This window comes from Salvelinus sp. IW2-2015, linkage group LG14 (genome assembly GCF_002910315.2).
Source record: "Salvelinus sp. IW2-2015 linkage group LG14, ASM291031v2, whole genome shotgun sequence".
NCBI classification, from domain to species: Eukaryota; Metazoa; Chordata; class Actinopteri; order Salmoniformes; family Salmonidae; genus Salvelinus; species Salvelinus sp. IW2-2015.
This window is the reverse complement of record NC_036854.1, coordinates 10,487,557-10,509,993: the sequence shown is the minus strand read 5'-3', so window position 1 is coordinate 10,509,993 and position 22,437 is coordinate 10,487,557. Positions and strand designations below refer to the sequence as shown.

Here is a 22,437-nt window from a genome sequence, read left to right as displayed (position 1 = left end):
CACCTAGCCGTGACAAGCCGCCACAGGTTATTTTGGAAAGTTATGGCATGACTAGTGATGTCATAAAAAACATGTGATTGCAGAAGAGGAAGCCGTTTTACTGTGGATCGTTCCAATTTCTACAGGCAGAACTTAACCCTCTGTTCACTTCCTTTTGTTACAAGTGTGAGTAGCAAGCATCCCAGGTGTGTTCTTGAAGATCAAAGTGATACAGAGAGATTCAAATATCCACTGACCGTGCAGACTCAGGATGTATCTGGGCAGCACAACAGATGTGGATCAGCAGAATCCCTTTTGTTTTTTTACTGTGGCCTACATGTTCAAGTATAATTTGGTCAGGATCCATCAACTTAAGCTTTTCTAGTGCTGAGTGTTGAGTATACTGTGAATAACAGACTACAATGACAGACATCAATGATAGATTTATTGGTACTCTCTACACCACATGCAAATACAGCTGGACAAGAGTAGTAAGACAGACCTGGTTTGAATTGGATTTCCATGAGCAACATGAATGGGAGTTTTAAGGGCAGCTCTGCCCTGAGGGCAGTGTGAGCAGTTCAGTCAAACAGATCCTAATGTCACTGTAATTACTGATGTGGATCTGTCCCCCAGGCCACCGGCTCTTCAGACAGACTCATTATGTCCAATTCTCCATGGGTACAACATCGCCATTGTCCCTGCAGATCAGGGTGGTAAATTACTAGCACAAAAAAAGGCCCATACTACTGTCCTCCCATTGTACAGTCAGGTCCAGAATTATTGGCACCCTTGATAAAGATTAGCAAAAGTACTGAGCTATATTGTATGCTACATGTTTTAATACGAATACAATTTCTCAGAGAAAGCGATTTTGATTAACAAGTAAAAATGTATTTCCTCAAAAAGAAAACTATTATTGGCACCCCTGTTTTCAATACTTTTCAATACCTCCACTTGTGAGGATAACGGCACTGAGACTTTTTCTCAAATGTTTTATGAGATGGAGAACACGTTGGTAGGGATCTAAGATCATTCCTTCATACATAATCTTCCCAGATCCTTGATATCTTTCATCTGCGCTTATGGACTCCCCTCTTCAATTCAAACCACAAGTTTTCAATGGGGTTTTAAGTCAAAATGCAGATTTTGTGTTGAATTAACCATTTCCTTGTGGATGTTGATGTGTGGTTGGCGTTATTGTCTTGCTGGAAGATCCACTTGCGGCCAACTTTCAGCCTCCTGGCAGAGGCAAGCAGGTATTTGGCTAAAATGTCCTGGAACTGGGTAAAGTTGATGATGCCATTGACCTTAACAAGGGCCCCAGGACCAGTGGAAGCCAAATAGCCCCATAACATCAATGATCCACAATAGGTATGGGGTTCTTTTATGCTTCTGAATTCTTCTTTCGATGCCAAACCCACCACGGGTGTACGGGCCAAAGAGCTCTATTTTCATATCATCCTACAAATGTAAACGCATGGAGTTTGCTCAATGGCATTGGTACTTGGATTGGAAAGATTCTTTATGGAGTAGTGGTCTAAGATCTCTCCAAATGTGTTCTCCAATTTTATAAAACGTTTTACGAATTTACTCAGTGCCGTTATCCTCTCAATGGGAGGAAAATAAATATTACTTGTTACTTTATCGGAGTTATTGTATTAGTATAAAATAATATAATTTCCTATTTTTTTGTATATAATATAGCTCACTAGTTGTGTTATTTTTTTGCTCATCTTTATCAAGGTTYCCAATAATTCTGGACCTGCGCATGCAGTCAATAGGGCATGTAAGGGGATGCTCTGTTGCTGTTCTCAATTTCTCCAGTCTTCATATTGGGGTAGACTTTACCGAGCAAACTAAACCAAGTATTTGTGATATTTAGCTATTTGACCCATGTCTGACACTGACACATCAAACCAACTCTACATGCACCAAAACCCAAAATGTTGTTTCTGCTTTTTCCCCCAGACATGCTCAGCCAACTACAGCTTCATCCCATACATGGTGACGCCCCACAACAAGGTGTACTGCTGCGAGAGCAGCCTGATGAAGGGCCTGACGGAGTTGATGCAGCCCAGCTTCGAGATGCTGCTGGGGCCCATCTGCATGCCCCTGCTGGACCGCTTCGTCCAGCTGCTCAAGGTGCCACAAGCCAACTCCTGGTGAGTAGCAGAGAAGTGTTTTGGGTTAGGTGCTGGGCCAGCTAGCCCATAGGTCCAACACCTGGTGAATAGTATAGGTTTGGGGTAGATAGTGGCTTGGGAGTTTGTCGGTTAGACACTGGGCCTAAGACCAGCCCAGAGGTCTACATTCAGCCAGGCTTGATTTGTAGAAGTCACATGTTTCTTCTCTCACCAAGCTGTAGTGAAACAGGTGTCATCTCACTAGGGAGGTAAGTGTGGTACTGTAGTTGGGAATGAGTTGTGAACACGCATGACAAGGTGATTATTACAGAGCTGTTATTGCCAGCAGGGGTGTATTACATTGACCTAGCGTGTACTGGTTTTTGTGTTGTCTTGTGTCATTTTCTGTGGTTGATTATGCAATATGGATGTCTAGCTGATGAAGTGCGATAGCCCTTTGCGTCGGATATTGCACTTCTTGAGTATTCCTCAGAAGACATTGTATAATACAGGGACACTCACTCATTTTATATATTTGAAATAGCGTTGCAACATATTGGCTTGCATAGCAATCTCAGTTTTAATGTTAGCTTGACTTAGTTATGTCCTAATTTTTMGGGGGTTTCTCTCTGCCAATATTCATCATCACTGCCTCTCTTCCAGGAATAATGAGTCATGCTTTAGAGAGCTGAGAGAATTTGCTCTTTGGATGAATGTTTTGTCTCCTGGAAATGTGCTGCTCCAATAGTGCAGTGAAGGGGCTCTTTTCCCAATACCTATTTCCCCAGAAAATCATACCAAGACATAGCAATGGGTTCTTTGCAGAAAATGTTGATTTCATGTTGATTTCTAGTGTGAAATAACATATTTATGAGTCTCTCTGTTTCCCCTTTTGTAGCCAATACTTCAGAGAAACCATTCTCAACGAGCTCCGGAAAGCGCGGGAGTTGTTCACGGGGTCGGAGCTGGCCTCAGAACTCAGCCGTATTCAACAACGATTGGACAACGTAGAGTGCCTTTCAGCTGACATTGTCATCAACCTGCTTCTGTCCTACAGGGACATCCAGGTACATGTTACCCTCTTTTACGCTTGTCGAATGCTGCTGGCAGAGTCACTTTAGGCAGACTGCAATGCCTCAGCAGACAGCATAAATGTGTTAGGGCCTCCCTTGGCTACTAGAGGCATTTCAGAAGGACTACCTGCCTGTGGAATGCTGCAGGCTAAGCTTTTTGTCATCTTTCTGTGGCTAATCGTAAGGCTACTGCACTCCGGTCCGTTCTCTCTGCATTGCGATGCCATTCACCCTACAGGCTCCCATCCCGCCAGCCATAGCAGCCACCAGCCACATTTAATAAATGATACAAAAGACCAGAACTACAAGGAGAAAGTMAATTATTTCATATGTTTTGGATAAATATATACTGGACAAGAAATGGTGGAAGAGAGGACATTTTAATTATTGAACTACTTGAATAAGCCAACAGTGTCCTTCCCAGGTGCAGTGAAGTGACTTTGTAAGGGAACACGAACATAGACAGGTTTCATGTTAACGATAGCAACCAAGATGGCTGAGTGAGTACATTATCTTTAGTCCAACAATCTGTTTTTCTGTGTTTGTATGTAATGTAGGATTATGAATCTATAGTGAAGCTGGTGGAGACCTTGGAGAAGCTTCCTACATTCGACCCTGTGGCCAATCCCCATGTCAAGTTCCACTATGCCTTTGCACTGAATCGGTAAGACCCCGAGTATGTCACACCTGGTTTGTCTACACACGCACACACTCACACCCTCACACACAGATGCACACACAGACGCATGCATGTGCTAAACATGTGTGTCTGTGCTCTGGGTCGGAACATCACAGATGTTCAGCTTGGAAAGTATTTTACTGCTTGCTCTTTAACATGCTGCCTCTCTTGTCACTGGTTCTCCTGCATGCTACAACGCAACACTGGTTTCTAGCCAGTTAGGATAGCATTTTGCTGCATTTATCAGTGGTGGAAAAAGTACCCAATTGTCATACTTGAGTAAAACTAAAGATACTTTAATGGAAAATAACTCACATAAAAGTGAAAGTCACCCAGTAAAATACTACTTGATAGAAGTCTAAAAGTATTTGGTTTTACACATAATTAAGTATCAAAAGTAAATTGAATTGCTAAAATATACTTAAGTATCAAAAATAAAAGTATAAATAATTTCACATTCCTTATATTAAGCAAACCAGACGGCACCATGTTCTTTTATTTTTTCTCTTTTTACAGATAGCCAGGGGCGTGCCCCAACACTCAGACATCCTTTAGAAACGAAGCATTTGTGTTTAGTGAGTCTACCATTTCAGAGGTAGTAGGGATGACCAGGGATGTTCTCTTGATAAGCATTCAACATGCAACTTGTACTTTTGGGTGTCAGGAAAATGTATGGAGTTAAAAGTACATTATTTTCTTTAGGAATGTAGTGAAGTAAAAGTTGTCCAAAATATAAATACCGCAAAAAACGACCTAAGTAGTACTTTAAAGTATTTTTTACTTAAGTACTTTACACCACTGCATTTTATACCCTCAAAGAAACACATTAAGAAACCTGTTGCACATTCTTTGCATAATTGAATGGCTCAAAAATTAAGATGGTTGCCATGAGTCTGTGTGCTGGTTTAGACAGCAGCCTCTTTGTTCACAATTTCCCCAACTGGATGTGGTTCATGACTCAGCAGTTTAGTACACCATTGCAAAAACTTGCCACTATCCTGCAATAATGAAGCATGAATGATGAGAACTAAACCTGTCTGAAAAGCAGTGTTTTCTGTTGAGTCATTGCGTTACAGGGAAGTGCTAGAGTTAGTTGAAGCTTTGCCTGTTGCACAATCCCTCCCCCCCTCCACGTTTGCCTATTGCATGATTGGAGTGGGCTAGGCTGACTCACTGCTTAGCTTCACCCCCCCCTCCAGTTGCCCTTCAGCGGTACTCTGGTATTYAAGTGAAAGCTGGTGAGAGGAAATAGCTTCCCGTTCTTATGCTTATTTAGCATCCATCTCTATGGCTCTGTTGAGATCCATATTAGTGTGCCCATGCCAACTAAGTTATTCCGGCCACGAGGCTCACACTGGGATGCTGTTCGGCTGCCTTGTGAAAGAACCTGTGGAGACTTTGTTGTCCCCCTTTGGGGCGCAAAGAAAAAGGGATAAAGAGGAAGCATAAGAAAACTGATAGACAATGTATGTTCAAAATAGAATGGGATCCGAGGGAGGAATAGAATTTGGCTCCCGTTCGCTTGGTAAAGCAGCAGTACAATATGGATTACGAATGACTGCTGACAGATAAAGTGCTTGGTCATTACTGCGTGCGTTACTCCAGTTCTCGCTAATACCCTTAAACCCAGACAGTCCAACACAGGAGTTAGTTGGCCAGGTCTGTAGGGAGGTAATTGAACCCACTACCCTCATGAAATTTAATCTACAGCCTTTTGASGTCTTCCTCTCTGCCAAGACATAGCGCGTTGGTGTTACACACACACACACACAAACACACACACACCGGCTTGTCTCATGTTTATTCATCCCCCTCTCTCAGTGTAGACCATAAGAGAGAGAGACACACCCAGACAAACTCCCAGGACAGTGCATTCGGAAAGTATTCACACCCCTTGACTTTTTCAAATTTGTTACGTTACAGCTTTATTCTAAAACGGATTAAATTTAAATTTTGTGTCACTAGCCTACACATAATACCCCATAATGTCAAAGTGGAATTATGTTTTTAGAAATGTTTACAAATTAATTAAAAATGAAAAGCTGAAATGTCTTGAGTCAATAAGTATTCAACCCCTTTGTTATGGCAAGCCTAAATAAGTTCAGGAGTACAAATTTGCTTAACCTTTTACTGCAGTGGGACAGGGACACACAGAATGTTTCTTGGTAGTCGTAAACAAATCTACTTTGAAACAAAACTATACACCTCACACACATGGTTATGGGCTTAATAAAAGAAGACACCTGTGCCATGTCAGATATAGAGTTGCAATGTATTCAATTTTGAGTTTGCATCCCAATATTACACTTTATATACAGTACATCACAGAAGACTGAAATATAACAAAAGTGTTTGACATAGAAACACTGGATTTTCTGTGCTTCAAAAATAAGTATATTTTATTAATTATGAAATTATGAAAAATATGAATAAGATTCCACCCATGATGTCACAAGAGGGTGATTTGGTCATTTGACTGCAGGAACTAACAAGTCACATAATAAGTTGCATGGACTCACTTTGTGTGCAATAATAGTGTTTAACATGATTTTTTAATGAATAGCTCATCTCTGTACCCCACACATAAAATTATCTGTAAGGTCCCTTAGTCGAGCAGTTAATTTCAAAGACAGATTCAACTACAAAGACCAGGGAGGTAAAGAAAATAAAAAACAGACATCGATATTCCTTTTCAGCATGGTGATGTTTTTAATTACACTATGGATGGTGTATCAATACTACAATACAGTCACTACAAAGATACAGGTGTCAACATGGTTGTTGTCCTTGATGATCTTTTTGGCCTTCCTGTGACATCGGGTGCTGTAGGTGTCATGGAGGGCAGATAGTTTGCTTCCCGTGATGCGTTGTGCAGACCGCACTACCCTCTGGTGAGCCTTGCGGTTGAGGGCGGTGCAGTTTCCGTACCAGGCTGTGATACAGCCCGACATGATGCTCTCGATTGTGCATCTGTAAATGTTTGTCAGGGTTTTGGGTGACAAGCCACATTTCTTCAGCCTCCTGAGGTTGATTAGGTGCTGTTGCGCCTTCTTCACAACACTGTCTGTGTGGGTGGACCATTTCAGTTTGTCTGTGATGTGTACCGAGGAACTTAAAACTTTCCACCTTCTCCACTGCTGTCCCTTCGATGTGGATAGGGGGGTGCTCCCTCTGCTGTTTCCTGAAGTCCACAATCATCTCCTTTGTTTTCTTGACGTTGAGTGAGAGGTTGTTTTCCTGACACCACACTCCGAGTGCCTTCACCTCCTCCCTGTAGGCCGTCTCGTTGTTGTTGGTAATCAAGCCCACTACTGATGTGTCATCTGCAAACTTGATGATTGAGTTGGAGGCGTGCATGGCCATGCAGTCGTGGGTGAACAGGGAGTACAGGGCATCCAGCTTGATGATGAGCTTGGAGGGTACAATGGTGTTGAATGCTGAGCTGTAGTCAATGAACAGCATTTTTACATAGGTATTCCTCTTGTCCAGATGGGATAGGGCAGTGTGCAGTGTGATAGCGATTGCATCGTCTGTGGACCTGTTGGGGCGATATGCAAACTGAAGTGGGTCTAGGGTGACAACAGACTGGGATAGGGAGCGATTGAACATGTCCGTAAACACACCAGCCAGCTGGTCTGAGCATGCTCTGAGGACGCGGCTAGGTATACCGTCTGGGCCAGCAGCCTTGCGAGGGTTAACACGTTTAAATGTTTTACTCACGTCGGCCACTGAGAAGGAGAAGGCGCAGTCCATGTTAGTGTGCCGCGACGGTGGCACTGTATTGTCCTTAAAGCGGGCAAAGAATGTGTTTAGTTTGTCTGGAAGCGTGATGTTGGTGTCCGTGACGTGCCTGGTTTTCTTTTTGTAGTCCGTTATTTCCTGTAGACCCTGTCACATACGTCTCGTGTCTCAGCCGTCGAATTGCGACTCCACTTTGTCCCTTTACCGGCATTTCGCTTGTTTGATTGCCATGCAGAGGGAATAATTACACTGTTTATATTCAGCCATATTCCCAGACCTCTTTCAATGGTTAAATGTGGTGGTTCGCGCTTTCAGTTTTGCCCAAATGCCGCCCTCCATTCACGATTTCTGTTTAGGGTAGTTTTAATATTCACAGTGGGAGCAACATCTCCAAGGCACTTCTTTATAAACTCACTAACCAAGTCAGCGTATAGATCAATGTTGTTATCTGAGGCTGACCGAAACAAATCCCAGTCCYCGTGATCAAAACAATCTTGATGCGTGGATTCCGATTGGTCAAACCAGCGTTGAGTGGTTCTAGTCACTGGTACATCCTGTTTGAATTTCTGCCTATAAGACGGTAGGAGCAAGATTGCGTCGTGGTCGGATTTGCCGAAGGGAGGGCGGGGGAGGGCATTGTATGCATCACAGAAGTTAGAGTAGCAGTGATAGTAATACACCCACGCGTGGTGCAATCAATATGCTGATAGAATTTAGGTAGCCTTCTCAAATTTGCTTTGTTAAAATCTCCAGCTACAARAAATGCAGCCTTTCCAGTTTACATAGAGTCCAGTGAAGTTCCTTGAGGGCCGTCTTGGTGTCTGCTTGAGGAGGAATGTACACAGCTGTGACGATAAATGAGGAGAATTCTCTTGGGAGATAATATGGGCGGCAGAGTTCTTGAGTTCCTGTATGTTGTTATGATTACACCATGAGTCGTTAATCATGAAGCATATACCTCCGCCCTTCCTCTTCCCAGAGAGGAGTTTATCTCTGTCGGTGCGATGCATGGAGAAGCCCGGTGGCTGAACCGATTCCAACAACATATCCCGAGAGAGCCATGTTTCTGTGAAACAGAGAATGTTACAATCTCTGATGTCTCTGGAAGGCAACCCTTGCTCGAAAAAAATCTACCTTGTTGTCAAGAGACTAGACATTGGCGAGTAGTATACTCGGGAGCGTTGGGCGATGTGCACGTCTATGGAGCCTGACCAGGAGACCGCTCCGTCTGCCCTTCTGAGGCGCCTTTGTTTTGGGTCGGCTTCTGGGATTAGGTCCATTGTCCTGGTTGGCAGTCCAAACAGAGGATCCGCTTCAGGGAAGTCGTATTCCTGGTCGTAATGTTGGTAAGTTGATGTCGCTCTTATATCCATAGTTCTTCCCAGCTGTATGTAATTGGACTTAAGATTTCCTGGGGTAACAATGTAAGAAATAATACAGTAAAAAACGAAATATGGCATAGTTTCCTAAGGACTCGAAGCGAGGCGACCATCTCTGTCGGCGCCATCTTGCTAGTAGATTGGTAGTTACAGTCTTGTCCCATCGTTGCAACTCCCCTACTGACTCGGGAGAAGCGAAGGTTGTGAGCCATGCGTCCTCTGAAACATGACCTTACCAATCCGCACTGCTTCTTGACACACTGCTCACTTAATCCGGAAGCCAGCCGCACTAATGTGTCGGAGGAAACACCGTCCAGCTAGTGACCAAAGTCAGCTTGCAGGCACCCGGCCCGCCACAAGGAGAGCGCGATGAGACAAGGAAATCCCGGCCGGCCAAACCCTCCCCTAACCCGGACGACGCTGGGCCAATTGTGCGCCGCCTCATGGGTCGAACCTGGGTCTGTAGTGACGCCACTTGGGAGGCGGCAAACCATTTCTGTATGGACCTCGCTTTGTGCTCGGGGGCATTGTCATGCTGAAGCAGGAAAGGGCCTTCCCCAAACTGTTGCCACAGTTGGAAGCACCGAATTGTCTAGAATGTCATTGTATGCTGTAGCGTTAAGATTTCCCTTCACTGGAGCTAAGGGGCCTAGCCCCAGACCATCATTCCACCTCCACCAAACTTTACAGTTGGCACTATGCATTGGGGCAGGTAGTGTTCTCCTGGCATCCGCCAAACCCAGATTCGTCCGTCAAAGCGTGATTCATCACTCCAGAGAACTCGTTTCCAATGTTCCAGAGTCCAATGGTGGCGAGCTTCACATCACTCCAGCCGACGCTTGGCATTGCACATGGTGATCTTAGGCTTGTGTGCGGCTGCTCGGCCATGGAAGCCCATTTCATGAAGCTCCCGACGAACAGCTATTGTGCTGACGTTGCTTCCAGAGGCAGTTTGAAACACTCAGTAGTGAGTGTTGCAACTGAGGACAGCCAATTTTTATGCGCTTCAGTACTCAGCGGTCCCGTTCTGTGAGCTTGTGTGGCCTACCAATTTGCGGCTGAGCCGTTGTTGCTCCTAGACATTTCCACTTCACAATAACAACACTTACAGTTGACCGGGGCAGCTCTAGCAGGGAAGACATTTTACAAACGGACTTGTTGGAAAGGTGGCATCCTATGACGGTGCCATACTGAATGTCACTGAGCTCTTCAGTAAGGCCATTCTACTGCCAATGTTTGTCTATGGAGATTGCATGTCTGTGTGCTCAATTTTATACACCTGTCAGCAACGGGTGTGTCTGAAATACCAGAATCGACAAATTTGAAGGGGTGTCCACATACTTTTGTGAATTAGATATTTCTGTATTTCAGTTTCAATGCATTTGCAAAATTCACTTTCATTTTGTCATTATGGGGTATTGTGTGTAAATGGGTGAGAAAAAAAATKTATTTTGAAATCAGGCTGTATGTAACACAACAAAATGTGGAATAAGTCCAAGGGGTATGAATTATTATTGTAGTCCACTACACCCTGTTCAAAACTATTGCACTATAAAGGAAATAGGGTGCCATTTGGGACTCACCCTCTTTGGTTATTGGTTATTCCCTCTTCTGTGTTGTTCAGGAGGAACCTCCCGGGGGACCGTCAGAAGGCCCTGGACATTATGCTGCCCCTGGTGGAGTCTGACAACCAGGTGGCCTCAGACATCTACTGCCTGGTGGGACGCATCTACAAGGACATGTTCCTAGAGTCCCACTTCACTGATACCAAGAGCAGGGATAGTGGCACAGCCTGGTGAGAGCTACACACACACTCTCACTCACACACACACACACACACACACACACACACACACACACACACACACACACACACACACACACACACACACACCACACACACACACACACACACACACACACACTGGTGAGAGCCTGGCTACTGATGAGGGTAATTACCAACCACTCACTCACTCCTCACCAGCTAGAGAAGTAGAGATAGAGAGGTCTTCCACCTCTCAACTACAGCTAACGAACAGCAGTGTCATCTGACTCGGAGCAAAGAGCCTGCAGGTGCATTCTGAAAGTAGCTGATTTGAAACAGCCGCACCAGTGATATTCTAAAGATAACCATTCCAGGAAGACTGCAGTTATGTCTCTCATCGAGCCGATTCATCTGTCCTTGTCCTCTGTTCCAACCCAGACGACATCTTTGGAGAGCCTTCTCATGTTATTCACACTCATTCCCTCAGTGGAACCGATTGCTCATTAAGTCAATTAGGTTTTTATCTGTGAGAGTCAAGCTGGTTCCTCCGTGCACCCTGCTCAATAATGCTGTAGTTATTTTTGGATGCTTTTTACAAAAGTAGGGAGGAAGTGATAAAGACTATAAAGTTCTCACCGAGGACACATCAGAAATGACTGTAGGAACATCAAGTTAGATTTAAAAATGAAGCATTGTGTGTAATATTGGCTTCTCTGTCCTTCCTCTCAGGTTTAAGAAGGGGTTTGAGTCCGAGCCGACACTACACTCTGGCATCAACTACGCCGTTCTACTCCTGGCAGCGGGACACCAGTTTGACGCCTCCTTCGAGCTCCGCAAAGTCGGTAAGTAACTAACACTTTATTCTCCTTGATATCTGTTTGGCCTTGAGCTGCCCGATGGTGCATTGGAATTGGCTCGCTATTCTGTTTTTCATTAGAGCTGCTGATGACTAATAATAATTAAGTTACTGATCTGCATTCCCACTGCACTGCGGTTACCCTCATGTCATAAAGTGTGAGATCAATATCAACTCATGTGACAGATACTGCTCATTCAAACGAACTGCTTATGATGAGACACTCCCATCAAAAGTAGTCTGGGTGTGAACAGAGAGCCTGCTACTGTACTGCGGGGGTTAATATGAAACATCTGATTTTACGTAAACAATGATGTTTCCATTTTTTTTCCTTGCCATTACCTTTCCATTTTTATTTATTTTTTGCAAGGGTGTTTTGTGCTGTTTGGCTCCCAATCCTCTGTGTTTGCTGTGAAATCTGAGGCTCAGAAAGTAACTCAGGAATGTGAGAAACAGGACAGACAGGCCTGGGAATCAGCCGTGGGCCCCCTTCCCAGTCCTTGCCCCCTTTCCTTCCCTCCTCTACTCTGCGCTGCCCCGGGCTACATGAGTAGGACATGTAGTGGCAGCTTGCCTCAGCGAGGCCAAAAACAGCCATGTTCCATTATCACTCTGCAATATAGTAACAACATGGCAACCAACTACATTGAATGTTAAAACGTATCCAAAGAGGGCATTGAGATCCTCCAAGCTGCATTTRAGGTGAAATGCCTAACATAAGAGTAGGCTACTGGGATATACAGTGCCCAGCCCATTCCCAAACCCTTGAAATAACGCACGGTATATAAAGCACATAAGATATGGCAAATGATGTACCTTTAGAAAGACCTTGCACAATAAAACTATGGGAGCATTCAACAGTGTGCAGTATCTTTTTTAAATATGATTATAATATGTCCCTGACCTGACCTTGTTCTCCTTTCCAGGAGTGAAGCTGAGCAGCCTCCTGGGGAAGAAGGGAAGCCTGGACAAGCTGCAGAGCTACTGGGACGTGGGCTTCTTCCTGGGGGCTAGCATCCTGGCCTGTGACAACACTAGGGTCATACAAGCCTCTGAGAAGCTCTTCAAACTCAAGGCCCCCGTCTGGTGAGGGAGGGTGCTGTTTTCTTTTTTCTTCTTTTTTTATGTAAAGATCAACATACAGTTCATTCGGGAAAGTATTCAGACCCCTTGACTTTTTCCACATTTTGTTACGTTGCAGCCTTATTTTAAAATGTGTTAAATTATCTTTTAATCTACACCTCATTAATCTACACACAACCCCCCCCCACCCCCAAAAAAGACAAAGCAAAAACAGGTTTTTAGAAATGTTTGCAAATGTACGGGGGGAAAAGATATCACATTTACAAAAGTATTCAGACCCTTTACTCAGTACTTTGTTGAAGCACCTTTGGCAGTGATTACAGCCTTGAGTCTTCTTGGGTATGACGCTACAAGCTTGGCACACCTGTATTTGGGGAGTTTCTCCCATTCCTCTTTGCAGATTCTCTCAATTTCTGTCAGGTTGTATGGGGAGCGTTGGTGCACAGCTATTTTCAGGTCTCTCCAGAGATGTTCGATCGGGTTGAAGTCCGGGCTCTAACTGGGTCACTGAAGGACATTCAGAGACTTGTCCCAGAAGCCACTCCTGCATTTTCTTGGCTGTGTGCTTAGGGTCGTTGTCCTGTTGGAAGGTGAACCTTTGCCCCTGTCTGAGGTCCTGAGCGCTCTGAAGCAGGTTTTCATCAAGTATCTCTCTGCATTTTGTTCTGTTCATCTTTGCCATGATCCTGACTTGTCTCCCAGTCCCTGCCGCTGAAAAACACCCCCACAGCATGATGCTGCCACCACCATGCTTCACAGTAGGGATGGTGCCAGGTTTCCTCCACACCAGACACTTGGTATTCAGGTTAAAGAGTTCAATCTTGGTTTCAGAATCTTGATTCTCATGGTCTGAGAGTCTTTAGATGCCTTTAGGCAAACTCCAAGCAGGCTGTCATGTGCCTTTCACTGAGAAGTGGCTTCCGTCTGGCCACTCTACCATAAAGGCCTGATTGGTGGAGTGCTGCAGAGATGGTTGTCCTTCTGGAAGGTTCTCCCATCTTCACAGAGGAACTCTAGAGCTCTGTCAGAGTGACCATCGGGTTCTTGGTCACCTCCCTGACCAAGGCCCTTCTACCCCGATTGCTCAGTTTGGCCGGGCGGACAGCTCTAGGAAGAAACTTGGTGGTTTCAAACTTCTTCCATTTAAGAATGATGGAGGCCACTCTATTCTTGGGGACCTTCAAGGCTGCAGAATTTTTTTGGTACCCTTCCCCAGGTTCTGTGCCTCGACACAGTGGGACCTTAAATAGACAGATGTGTGCCTTTCCAAATCATGTCCAATCAATTGAATTTACCARAGGTGGACTCCAATCCAGTTGTAGAAACATCTCAAGGATGATCAATGGAAACAGGATGCACCTGAGCTCAATTTAGACTCTTATTTAATACATTTTTGAATAAGGCTGTAACGTAACAAAATGTGAAAAAAGTCAAGGGGTCTGAATACTTTCTGAAGGCACTGTATACACTGAGTGTACAGAACATGCTCTTTCCATGACATAGACTAACCTGGTGAATCCAGGTGAAAGCTATGGTCCCTTACTGATGTCACTTGTTAAATCCACTTCAATCCGTGTAGATAAAGGGGAGGAGACCGGTTAAAGACAGATTTTTAAGCCTTTAGACATGGATTGTGTATGTGTGCCATTCAGAGGGTGAATGGGCAAGACAAAAGATTTATGTGCCTTTGAACGGGGTATGGTAGTAGYTGCCAGGCGCACCGGTTTGTGTCTAGAACGGCAACGCTGCTGGGTTGTTCATGCTCAACAGTTTCCCGTGTGTATCAAGAATGGCCCAACACCCAAAGGACATCCAGCCAACTTGACACAACTGTGGGTAACATTGAAGTCAACATGGGCCAGCATCCCTGTGGAACGCTTTCAACACCTTGTAGAGTCCATGCCCCAACGAATTGAGGTTGTTCTGAGGGCAATATTAGGAAGGTGTTATTCATGTTTTGTACACTCAGTGTAGACAACTTATTTAAACCTACTTTGCACAATTTAAATGTCATGTATTTTCTTGTAGTCACAGGGGTTATCCGTCATATGGAGGATTTGTTTTGGTCCATTTTTTTTTTGATTTTTAGATTTATTTCCAATATTGAAATTGACTGGAATTGGTCAAACTCAAAGTGTAATACATGTACAAAATGATCCTCTTTCCCWTAAAAGTATGGTCATGACTGTCTGACATGAAAGGTCAGTTTAACTTTGCCCCGCAGACAATCGACCTGAGATCCTTAAGTTTCAGTCATGTGGTTTCAGTCATGTGTCAACCCCATTCTTTCAAGCTCAAGATTTTTACAACATATTCAAACAGATTTTGATCTGTTCTAAGTGCATTTTCTTTTTCTGCGGTCAATGGCCTTTAAAATGTATTTCAAGCTAACGTTTGTCTTGACTGCACCCCAGGTATCTGAGCTCTCTTGTGGAGACCATCCTGATTTACCAGCATTTCAAAAAGCCCTCTGTGGAGCAGCCGCCACCCAAGCAGGAACTGGTGGACTTCTGGATGGACTTCCTGGTGGAGGCCACAAAGAAAGACGTCTCATCTGTCCGCTTCCCAGTATGTCTCCCTGATGTGACTGCCACTGAGCCCCATGCTCGCTCTTCCTTCCTGGCATTCTTCACTGTTTAGACTTGAACTTGACAGTTAGACATATACTGTACACACATAAACCATAACAATGGCACCAACTGAGGCAGTGTTCCTAGACTGTTTACTTCTCTGCTTTATTGTGAAATGTCTCGAGGTGATATTGTTTGTCCTCTTTTCCAGGTGTTGATACTGGAGCCCACGAAAGTCTATCAGCCTTCGTACTTGTCCATAAACAACGATGTGGAGGAGAACACTGTCTCCATCTGGCATGTTGCTCCTGATGACAAGGTAAGTTACTGACCACAGGAAGAGTGTGTGACAACAGCCTCGTGCCTTTGCGTTGTGTCTCATAAACTAAGTATGTCTCTCTCTTTCTCTGCATTGACACATTTTGCCAAGTCATCGGAATAACATTTTCAGGTGTCAGTCCTTGTCATGTATTCTGAGGTTCATGTTTTTCTGATCTCTCTAACAGAACAGGGGGGTCCATGAGTGGAACTTCAGCGCCATGTCAGTGCGGGGTGTCAGGTTGGTCATCTCACAGCTGTCCTGATCTACACACTCATTGTAATATATGGGCAGTGAAGTCACTGCTCGCTACTTTCCTCCTCTTTCCCATATGCCGACAACATAACAGATCATAATGTGGCAGCCTGGTTCCCAAGGCAATATTAGTCAGAGGTGGTCCCTCCGTGGCTCTCCCTCCTTCACCCTCCCTGCCTCCCCCTCCAAAAAATAATTCAGTAGCAGACTGACAGGTCGGATGATCTTCCACTCTAGAGGGCCTCTGTGAGATGTTGCTAGGGAACGTATCTTACTTGGTGCCCACTCCCCCTCCAGTGGACTAGGAGACAATGGCAGTTCCCTCTGATGCAGCAGTGTGCCATGGTGGGCTGAATACAACCACTCATTCTGTGCTCTGCTCCACTCTGCTCAGCCCTCGCCTCGGTTAGCTGGCTTAGAATCCCGGTTCACTCCGCTGAACACTGGTGGAGACTCAACAGGGTGTATGTGTGTGTGGGAAGGAACGCTCTGAGTTATGCTCATTCCGTCCGAGTTACTGTAACTTGTTGTATGTGTTTGAATGAAGAAGAGTGTTTGGTGGTTAAAGACTTTTACAGCTCTGGTGAAAATGAAAAGCTTCTGTAGTTACCTACAACTGGAGTGATTTCTCAGATGGCTACACTCAGACATCCAGTCTATGCCAGTGTCCTATGTCATGTGAATTTACCCATCTCGTCTCTAACTGTCAACTCCTCTTCCTCAGTATTTCCAAGTTTGACGAACGCAGTGCCTTCCTGTACGTGCTAAACAACTCTGAGGACTTCCAGATCTATTTCTGCACAGAGATGCACTGCAAAAGGTCTGTCACTCTTCTGTCTGTGCCGTGACCACTCCAACTCACCAGCATGTGAGCCGCTGTCCAAGGCAGTGACTGTACTGTAGAGATTTACACGGAGAAGAACCAAAGCACAGCCAGCCAGTCTTATTAGCTCCACAGTATAATTCAGTGAGTCAGTGCTGGTGTGATTGGGCTTTCTCCCATTGAGTTTTCACACTGAGAGTGTATGAAAGGGTGCCTGGGCTTAGTGTTCTTTCACAACTACTCCTGTGACGTATTTGTAAGTGTGGTAAAGGTTATCTGGGGTGCTCTGTGTGTTGCAGGTTCTGTGATCTGGTCAACAGCATTGCAGAAGAAACATGGAAAGGCTCTGAAGAGGGGGAGTGTGACGCTGACGCCCTGGAGGTGAGGGAGGAGAGAGGGATATTTTCATTGTATGTTGTCTCCAACAGGATTAACCTGATTTCCAGAATGTGTAGGGTGTAGCCAGCAGCGATTGTCTCTCCGATTGTTTTCCAAATTCTATATCAAACCAGATAGATGCAATGTACAGTGTGGAAATAGATAGAGGCAACTTCCTACAGTGTGGACATGGGTCATGCTGTTCATTGTATGTTTTGCAATGGAAACCATTAGTGTAGAGCAGGAAAAGCACCTGCTCCTCTAGTCACCTGTTCTCCCAGTGGTGAGACGGGGGAAAATAATTGTCTGTGAATAATTACCCAAAGACTTCTTGTCAAACACAAGCATGGTGCCACAACTTGTTTTTGAGCCCTGTTTGATCTATGCCACACCTTGCAAAGCTCACATTGCCCTTTGCTTAGTTGATACCCAGACGCCACTCTCACCTGCTCTAAGATGGACCTATATCCCTGTTATAACTCTATCGTTATGGCCCTTGAAGTTAGCATGCAACAAAATGTCATCTTTAAAATAATTTCCTCCTCAGTACGACTATGAGTATGATGAGCTCGGGGAGAGGGTGGTTCTGGGAAAAGGCACATTTGGAGTGGTGTACGCAGGCCGGGACCTTAGCAACCAGGTGCGGCTGGCCATCAAGGAGATACCGGAGAGAGACAGCAGGTAGGTGAACATGTTAAGTGGACTTTCTCCAAAAAGACACTAGCACAAATCCTCAGCTTCTACTATTCCCCCTTACACGTATTGTCATTGCACCGGCTACTATAGTTGACATAATAAGCATCCATCACACTTTTACAGTCTTTTAAGAGGCCCTTTGCTAATGGAAGGCTGAATTGCAACAGGTCCCTGTGTCGTTATTTAAAGTGAGTGAGTGGTTATTCAGAGCACAACAACCAAAGGGGTTTCCTGAGAGTGATCATTTGATTGGCAGATCGAAAGGGGCACCAAAACGCTTGTTTAAGTCGTCCACTGTGTTAGCTCTGTGTTAGCTCTGTGTTCCTGTTGTGTGTCCTTTCTCTGGCACACCAAAGTGTTATATATACCGTACACCTGATCGAGTGACTGGGCAATGAAAAGAATTGGGGGGAAAGAGTCGCCTAGCAACTAGTGTACCAAGCACTTGCGCTGCCTTCCATCACCATCACTGGTCTGCTCATTGTTTCACCTATTCCTGTTTTATTATGGGACTCCTTCAGAGCCCAATCAGCCCAGAACATTCCTCTGTCACGCATTGTTCCACTCATCACATCACAAGTCATTAGAGGGCTCTCATGAGCTAACTCAAATGTGTCAAGAATTATTATTAATCATTAAGAAGGAGCTCTGAAGTATCCTCTCAGGGGGGAAAACGATCTAATAAGTGTCTGATTCAGTAGAATAGAGGGAGAATGTATCTATTCTTATTATTTATGGTGTGAAGTTTGAACATTTATTTCTCAGTAAAATGTCTTCGTCCTCTTTAGTTTGAAATGACCTGTGTGTGTGTGTGTGTGTCACAAGTCATTAGAGGGCTCTCATGGGAAAACTCAAAGGTGTCAAGAATTATTCCGAATCACTTAGAAGCAACTCTGAAGTATCCTCTCGGGGGGGGGGTCATTGAATAGGTGTCTGATTCACTAGAATAGCCAACCGTGTGATTGAGGGAGAATGTATTTAGTCTTATTATTTATGGTGTTCAGTTTGAACATTTATCTCTAGAAGAAGATTGGAGGAGAGTGACATTTCATATGTAGCCAGCTGGTGTGTGTCCTTGTGTTCCTTGTCCTCTGACCATGGTGTACTGGACTGAGTCCCTCTGACATCTCTCTCCGTGATAGGTTACTGCAAGCTACTAAGTGCAACAGTGCAATTTCCCGTCTCAAAGTGCTCTGGTCTTTTTTTTTTTGTTGAACGAGAGAGAGAGAAGACATCATCCTGTCCTTTTTCCTTATTAGATGTAACAGTGGATGTTCTATTCTGTCCTAGGTACTCTCAGCCCCTCCACGAGGAGATTGCCCTTCACAAACACCTGAAGCACAAGAACATTGTGCAGTACTTGGGCTCCATCAGCGAGAATGGTTTTATCAAGATCTTCATGGAGCAGGTTCCCGGAGGTAAGAGGGCAAATACAAACACGTATACACTCATCGGCRATTTTATTAGGTACACCCATCTAGTACCGGGTCAGGCCCCCCTTTGCTTCCTAAACAGCCTGAATTCTTCAGGGTATGGATTCTACAAGTTGGAAACGTTCCACAGGAATGTTGGTCCATGCTGACGCGATGGCATCCCGTGGTTGCTGCAGATTGGATGACGCTACACCACCGCCACCAGCCTGTACTGTTGACACCAGACAGGATGGGTCCATGGACTCCATGCTGCTTARGCCAAATCCTGACTCTGCCATCAGCATGACGCAACAGGAATCGGGATTCGTCGGACCAGGCAATATTTTTCCATTCCTCAATTGTCCAGTGTTGGTGACCGCGTGCCTACTGGAGCCGCTTTTTCTTGTTTTTAGCTCATAGAAGAAGAAGTTGTGCGTTCCGCCATTATTAGTCTCTTTGTGGCCCGCCTGTTAGCTTGCACGATTCTTGCCATTCTCCTTCGACCTCTCTCATCAACAAGCTGTTTTCGCCCACAGGACTGCCGCTGACTGGATGTTTTTTGTTTGTAACACCATTCTCAGGAATCCTTAGACACTGTCGTGCGTGAAAATCCCAGGAAGGCGGACGTTTCTGAGATACTGGATCCGGCAACCCTGGTACCGTCGATCATACCACGCTCAAAGTCACTTCGGTCACTCGTTTTGCCCATTGTAACGTTCAGTCGAACAGTAACTGAATGSCTTGATGCCCATCTGCCTGCTTTGTGTAGCAAGCCACGACCACCTGACTCACTGTCTATAGGAGCTAACCATTTTCGTGAACGGGGTGGTGTACCTAATAGACTGTCCTGTGAGTGTATGTTATCTGAGTTATGTAATGGACTGAATACACTACTGTCCTGCTGATAGTAAAGCAGAGTGTATTGATATGTATTGTACTTTGGCCTGTGGTTTGTATCCAGGAAGCCTGTCTGCCCTGCTGAGGTCTAAATGGGGCCCTCTGAAGAACAACGAACCCACCATCGGCTTCTACACCAGACAGATCCTGGAGGGGCTCAAATATCTCCATGACAATCAGATCGCTCACAGAGACATCAAGGTGGAGCCTTGGCTTTTTCCTCTACCACTGCTCTATTTCAAAGGCTTTGATTGGCCATTGTATAGTATGCGCCTGGCCAATAGGGAGGCCACATTCATGTCAGGGGTACATAAATGATTTGATTTGTAAGTGGCGCCTGGCACTGTTATAAAGACTTCCCCTTATCATCCTACAGGAAGGTTAATGTGACATAACTCAGTCTCAGTCATAATAAAAACACACTGAGCCCACTCCCATCCCATAATAGAGCAAGTCATTTAGGTTAGCATACTCTTCCTCCTACACCCAGGACAAGATAGGCCTTTAAATTCTGCCTCATTTAACAATAGTATCTCATAAAATGTCCTCAACGGCCATTCACATCAATGCTAATAATCTTGTTTTGGATTGGAGGTGGTGAATATGGCCCACTGTAACAACTGTTGCTGATTGCCTTCTAGGAAATACCTTAGATAACCAGGCTGTTATCATAGTCATTTGGGTTAAGGTTAAGAAATAGATATTACTTGGAATGGAGCTCTTTTCTTATCCCATCTGTTCTCTTTATATCCACAGGGTGACAATGTGCTAATAAACACATATAGTGGAGTTCTGAAGATATCTGACTTTGGTACCTCTAAACGGCTTGCTGGGATCAACCCCTGCACTGAGACTTTCACTGGTATGTTCTGGTCTCCCTAACTGGGTTTATAACCACTGGTACAGTTGAAGTCTGAAGTCTACATACACCTTAGCCAAATACATTTAATCTCAGTTTTTCACAATTCCTGACATTTAATCATAGTAAACATTCCCTGTCTTAGGTCAGTTAGGATCACCACTTTATTTTAAGAATGGGAAATGTCAGAATAATAGTAGAGAGAATTATTTATTTCAGCTTTTTCTTTCTTTCATCAACCACCTGACAATCACCTCCAAACTCTCAAGGCGTTTTAGATCATTATAGAGTACATGACATTAATCCAATCAAAGTTAACTCTTCATGAATCTGCTGGTAGCTTACCTAACCAACTTAGCTTGTTCAATTAGGGCTTAGTAACATTGGTATAACTAGATGGCAATGGGTGTAAGATAGAATATATTACTACAATATCATACCGGTAACTTTAGGCTAGGCAGGGCCAGCCAGCTAAGTTAGGTAGCTAGCTAAGTAGCTTTAAAACTGGGCCCAGATGAAAATGCTTAAGATTGTTTTCGAAAACATTTGAAGGGTGTCGTCTCTCTTACTCACTACTTCTAAACATCTCTCCTGTCATGGATGCCATGGTTGCCCTTAGTTTGATGGAGTAAATCGGAGACTGGTTTTCTAACAGCTTGGACAACCAGATTCGTTCGTTGACTGTCAGATGGGTGGAGCATGATTCATCACTCCAGAGAATGCATTTCTACTGCTCCAGAGTCAATGGTGGCAAGCTTTACACATCAGCCGACTCTTGCCATTGCGATATGGTGATTTAGGTTTGTGTGGTTGCTTCGGCATGGCATGCCATTTATGAAGCTCCGACTAAATTATTGTGTGACGTTGCCTCCAGAAGCGGTTTGGAACTCGGTAGAGTGTTGCAACGAGAGACGCGCTTCGTACTCTGAGTCCATCGTGAGCTTGTGTGAACCTACCACTTTGTGGCTGAGCTGTTGTTGTCTCCTAACATTTCCTTCCACTAACAGCACTTTCATTGAAGGGGGCATTTCTAGCAGGGGGAGACTGAGAATGACTTGTGGGAAAGGTGCATCCTATGACTGCCAAGTTGATAAGTCACTAAGGCTAGTAGGCATTCTATTGCCAATGTTGTTATGCGATTGCATGGCCTGTGTGCTCGATTTTATAAACTGTCAGCAAAGGGTGTGGCTGAAGTCGAATCACAAATTTGAAAGGGGTGTCACATACTTGTTATATAGTGTATGAGGTGAACAGTGTGTTTCTTTGTTAGCGCTCAGATTTGAGTATTTGCTGTGAAGGAGCATGCAGATTCAGAACAGATTGTCATCGGCCTTAACCCCCAACAGTGCTATCCTCAGAGCAGTGGTTCCAAACGTTTTATGGTCCGTAAACTTCAAAAATGCAACCTCAGGGTCCGCATCTAAATGACGTGCCGGTAAGAAATGGCAGCAGTTTATCGGGCGCCCACAATTGTGTATTATGTGTTTTTTATGTGTTATTTGTACTATTTTGTAATATGTTTCTCCTGCAACGTTCTTACGGCAAAA

General features: G+C 44.5%; 1 protein-coding gene across 2 annotated transcripts in view; it reads left to right on the top strand.

The window, feature by feature from the left end:
• Nucleotides 1–22,437, top strand: part of LOC111973164 (mitogen-activated protein kinase kinase kinase 5-like) — a 72,314-nt gene that overhangs the window by 31,588 nt on the left and 18,289 nt on the right. For both annotated transcript variants that reach the window (XM_024000420.2, XM_024000421.2), the window contains exons 4-18: nucleotides 1,951–2,144; nucleotides 3,004–3,172; nucleotides 3,736–3,842; nucleotides 10,602–10,772; nucleotides 11,472–11,584; nucleotides 12,525–12,684; nucleotides 15,096–15,249; nucleotides 15,463–15,570; nucleotides 15,758–15,810; nucleotides 16,550–16,645; nucleotides 16,948–17,029; nucleotides 17,574–17,707; nucleotides 19,013–19,140; nucleotides 20,096–20,232; nucleotides 20,788–20,893. In XM_024000420.2, the coding sequence (XP_023856188.1) occupies nucleotides 1,951–2,144; nucleotides 3,004–3,172; nucleotides 3,736–3,842; nucleotides 10,602–10,772; nucleotides 11,472–11,584; nucleotides 12,525–12,684; nucleotides 15,096–15,249; nucleotides 15,463–15,570; nucleotides 15,758–15,810; nucleotides 16,550–16,645; nucleotides 16,948–17,029; nucleotides 17,574–17,707; nucleotides 19,013–19,140; nucleotides 20,096–20,232; nucleotides 20,788–20,893 (1,912 nt within the window). The remainder of the gene's footprint in view (nucleotides 1–1,950; nucleotides 2,145–3,003; nucleotides 3,173–3,735; nucleotides 3,843–10,601; nucleotides 10,773–11,471; nucleotides 11,585–12,524; nucleotides 12,685–15,095; nucleotides 15,250–15,462; nucleotides 15,571–15,757; nucleotides 15,811–16,549; nucleotides 16,646–16,947; nucleotides 17,030–17,573; nucleotides 17,708–19,012; nucleotides 19,141–20,095; nucleotides 20,233–20,787; nucleotides 20,894–22,437) is intronic.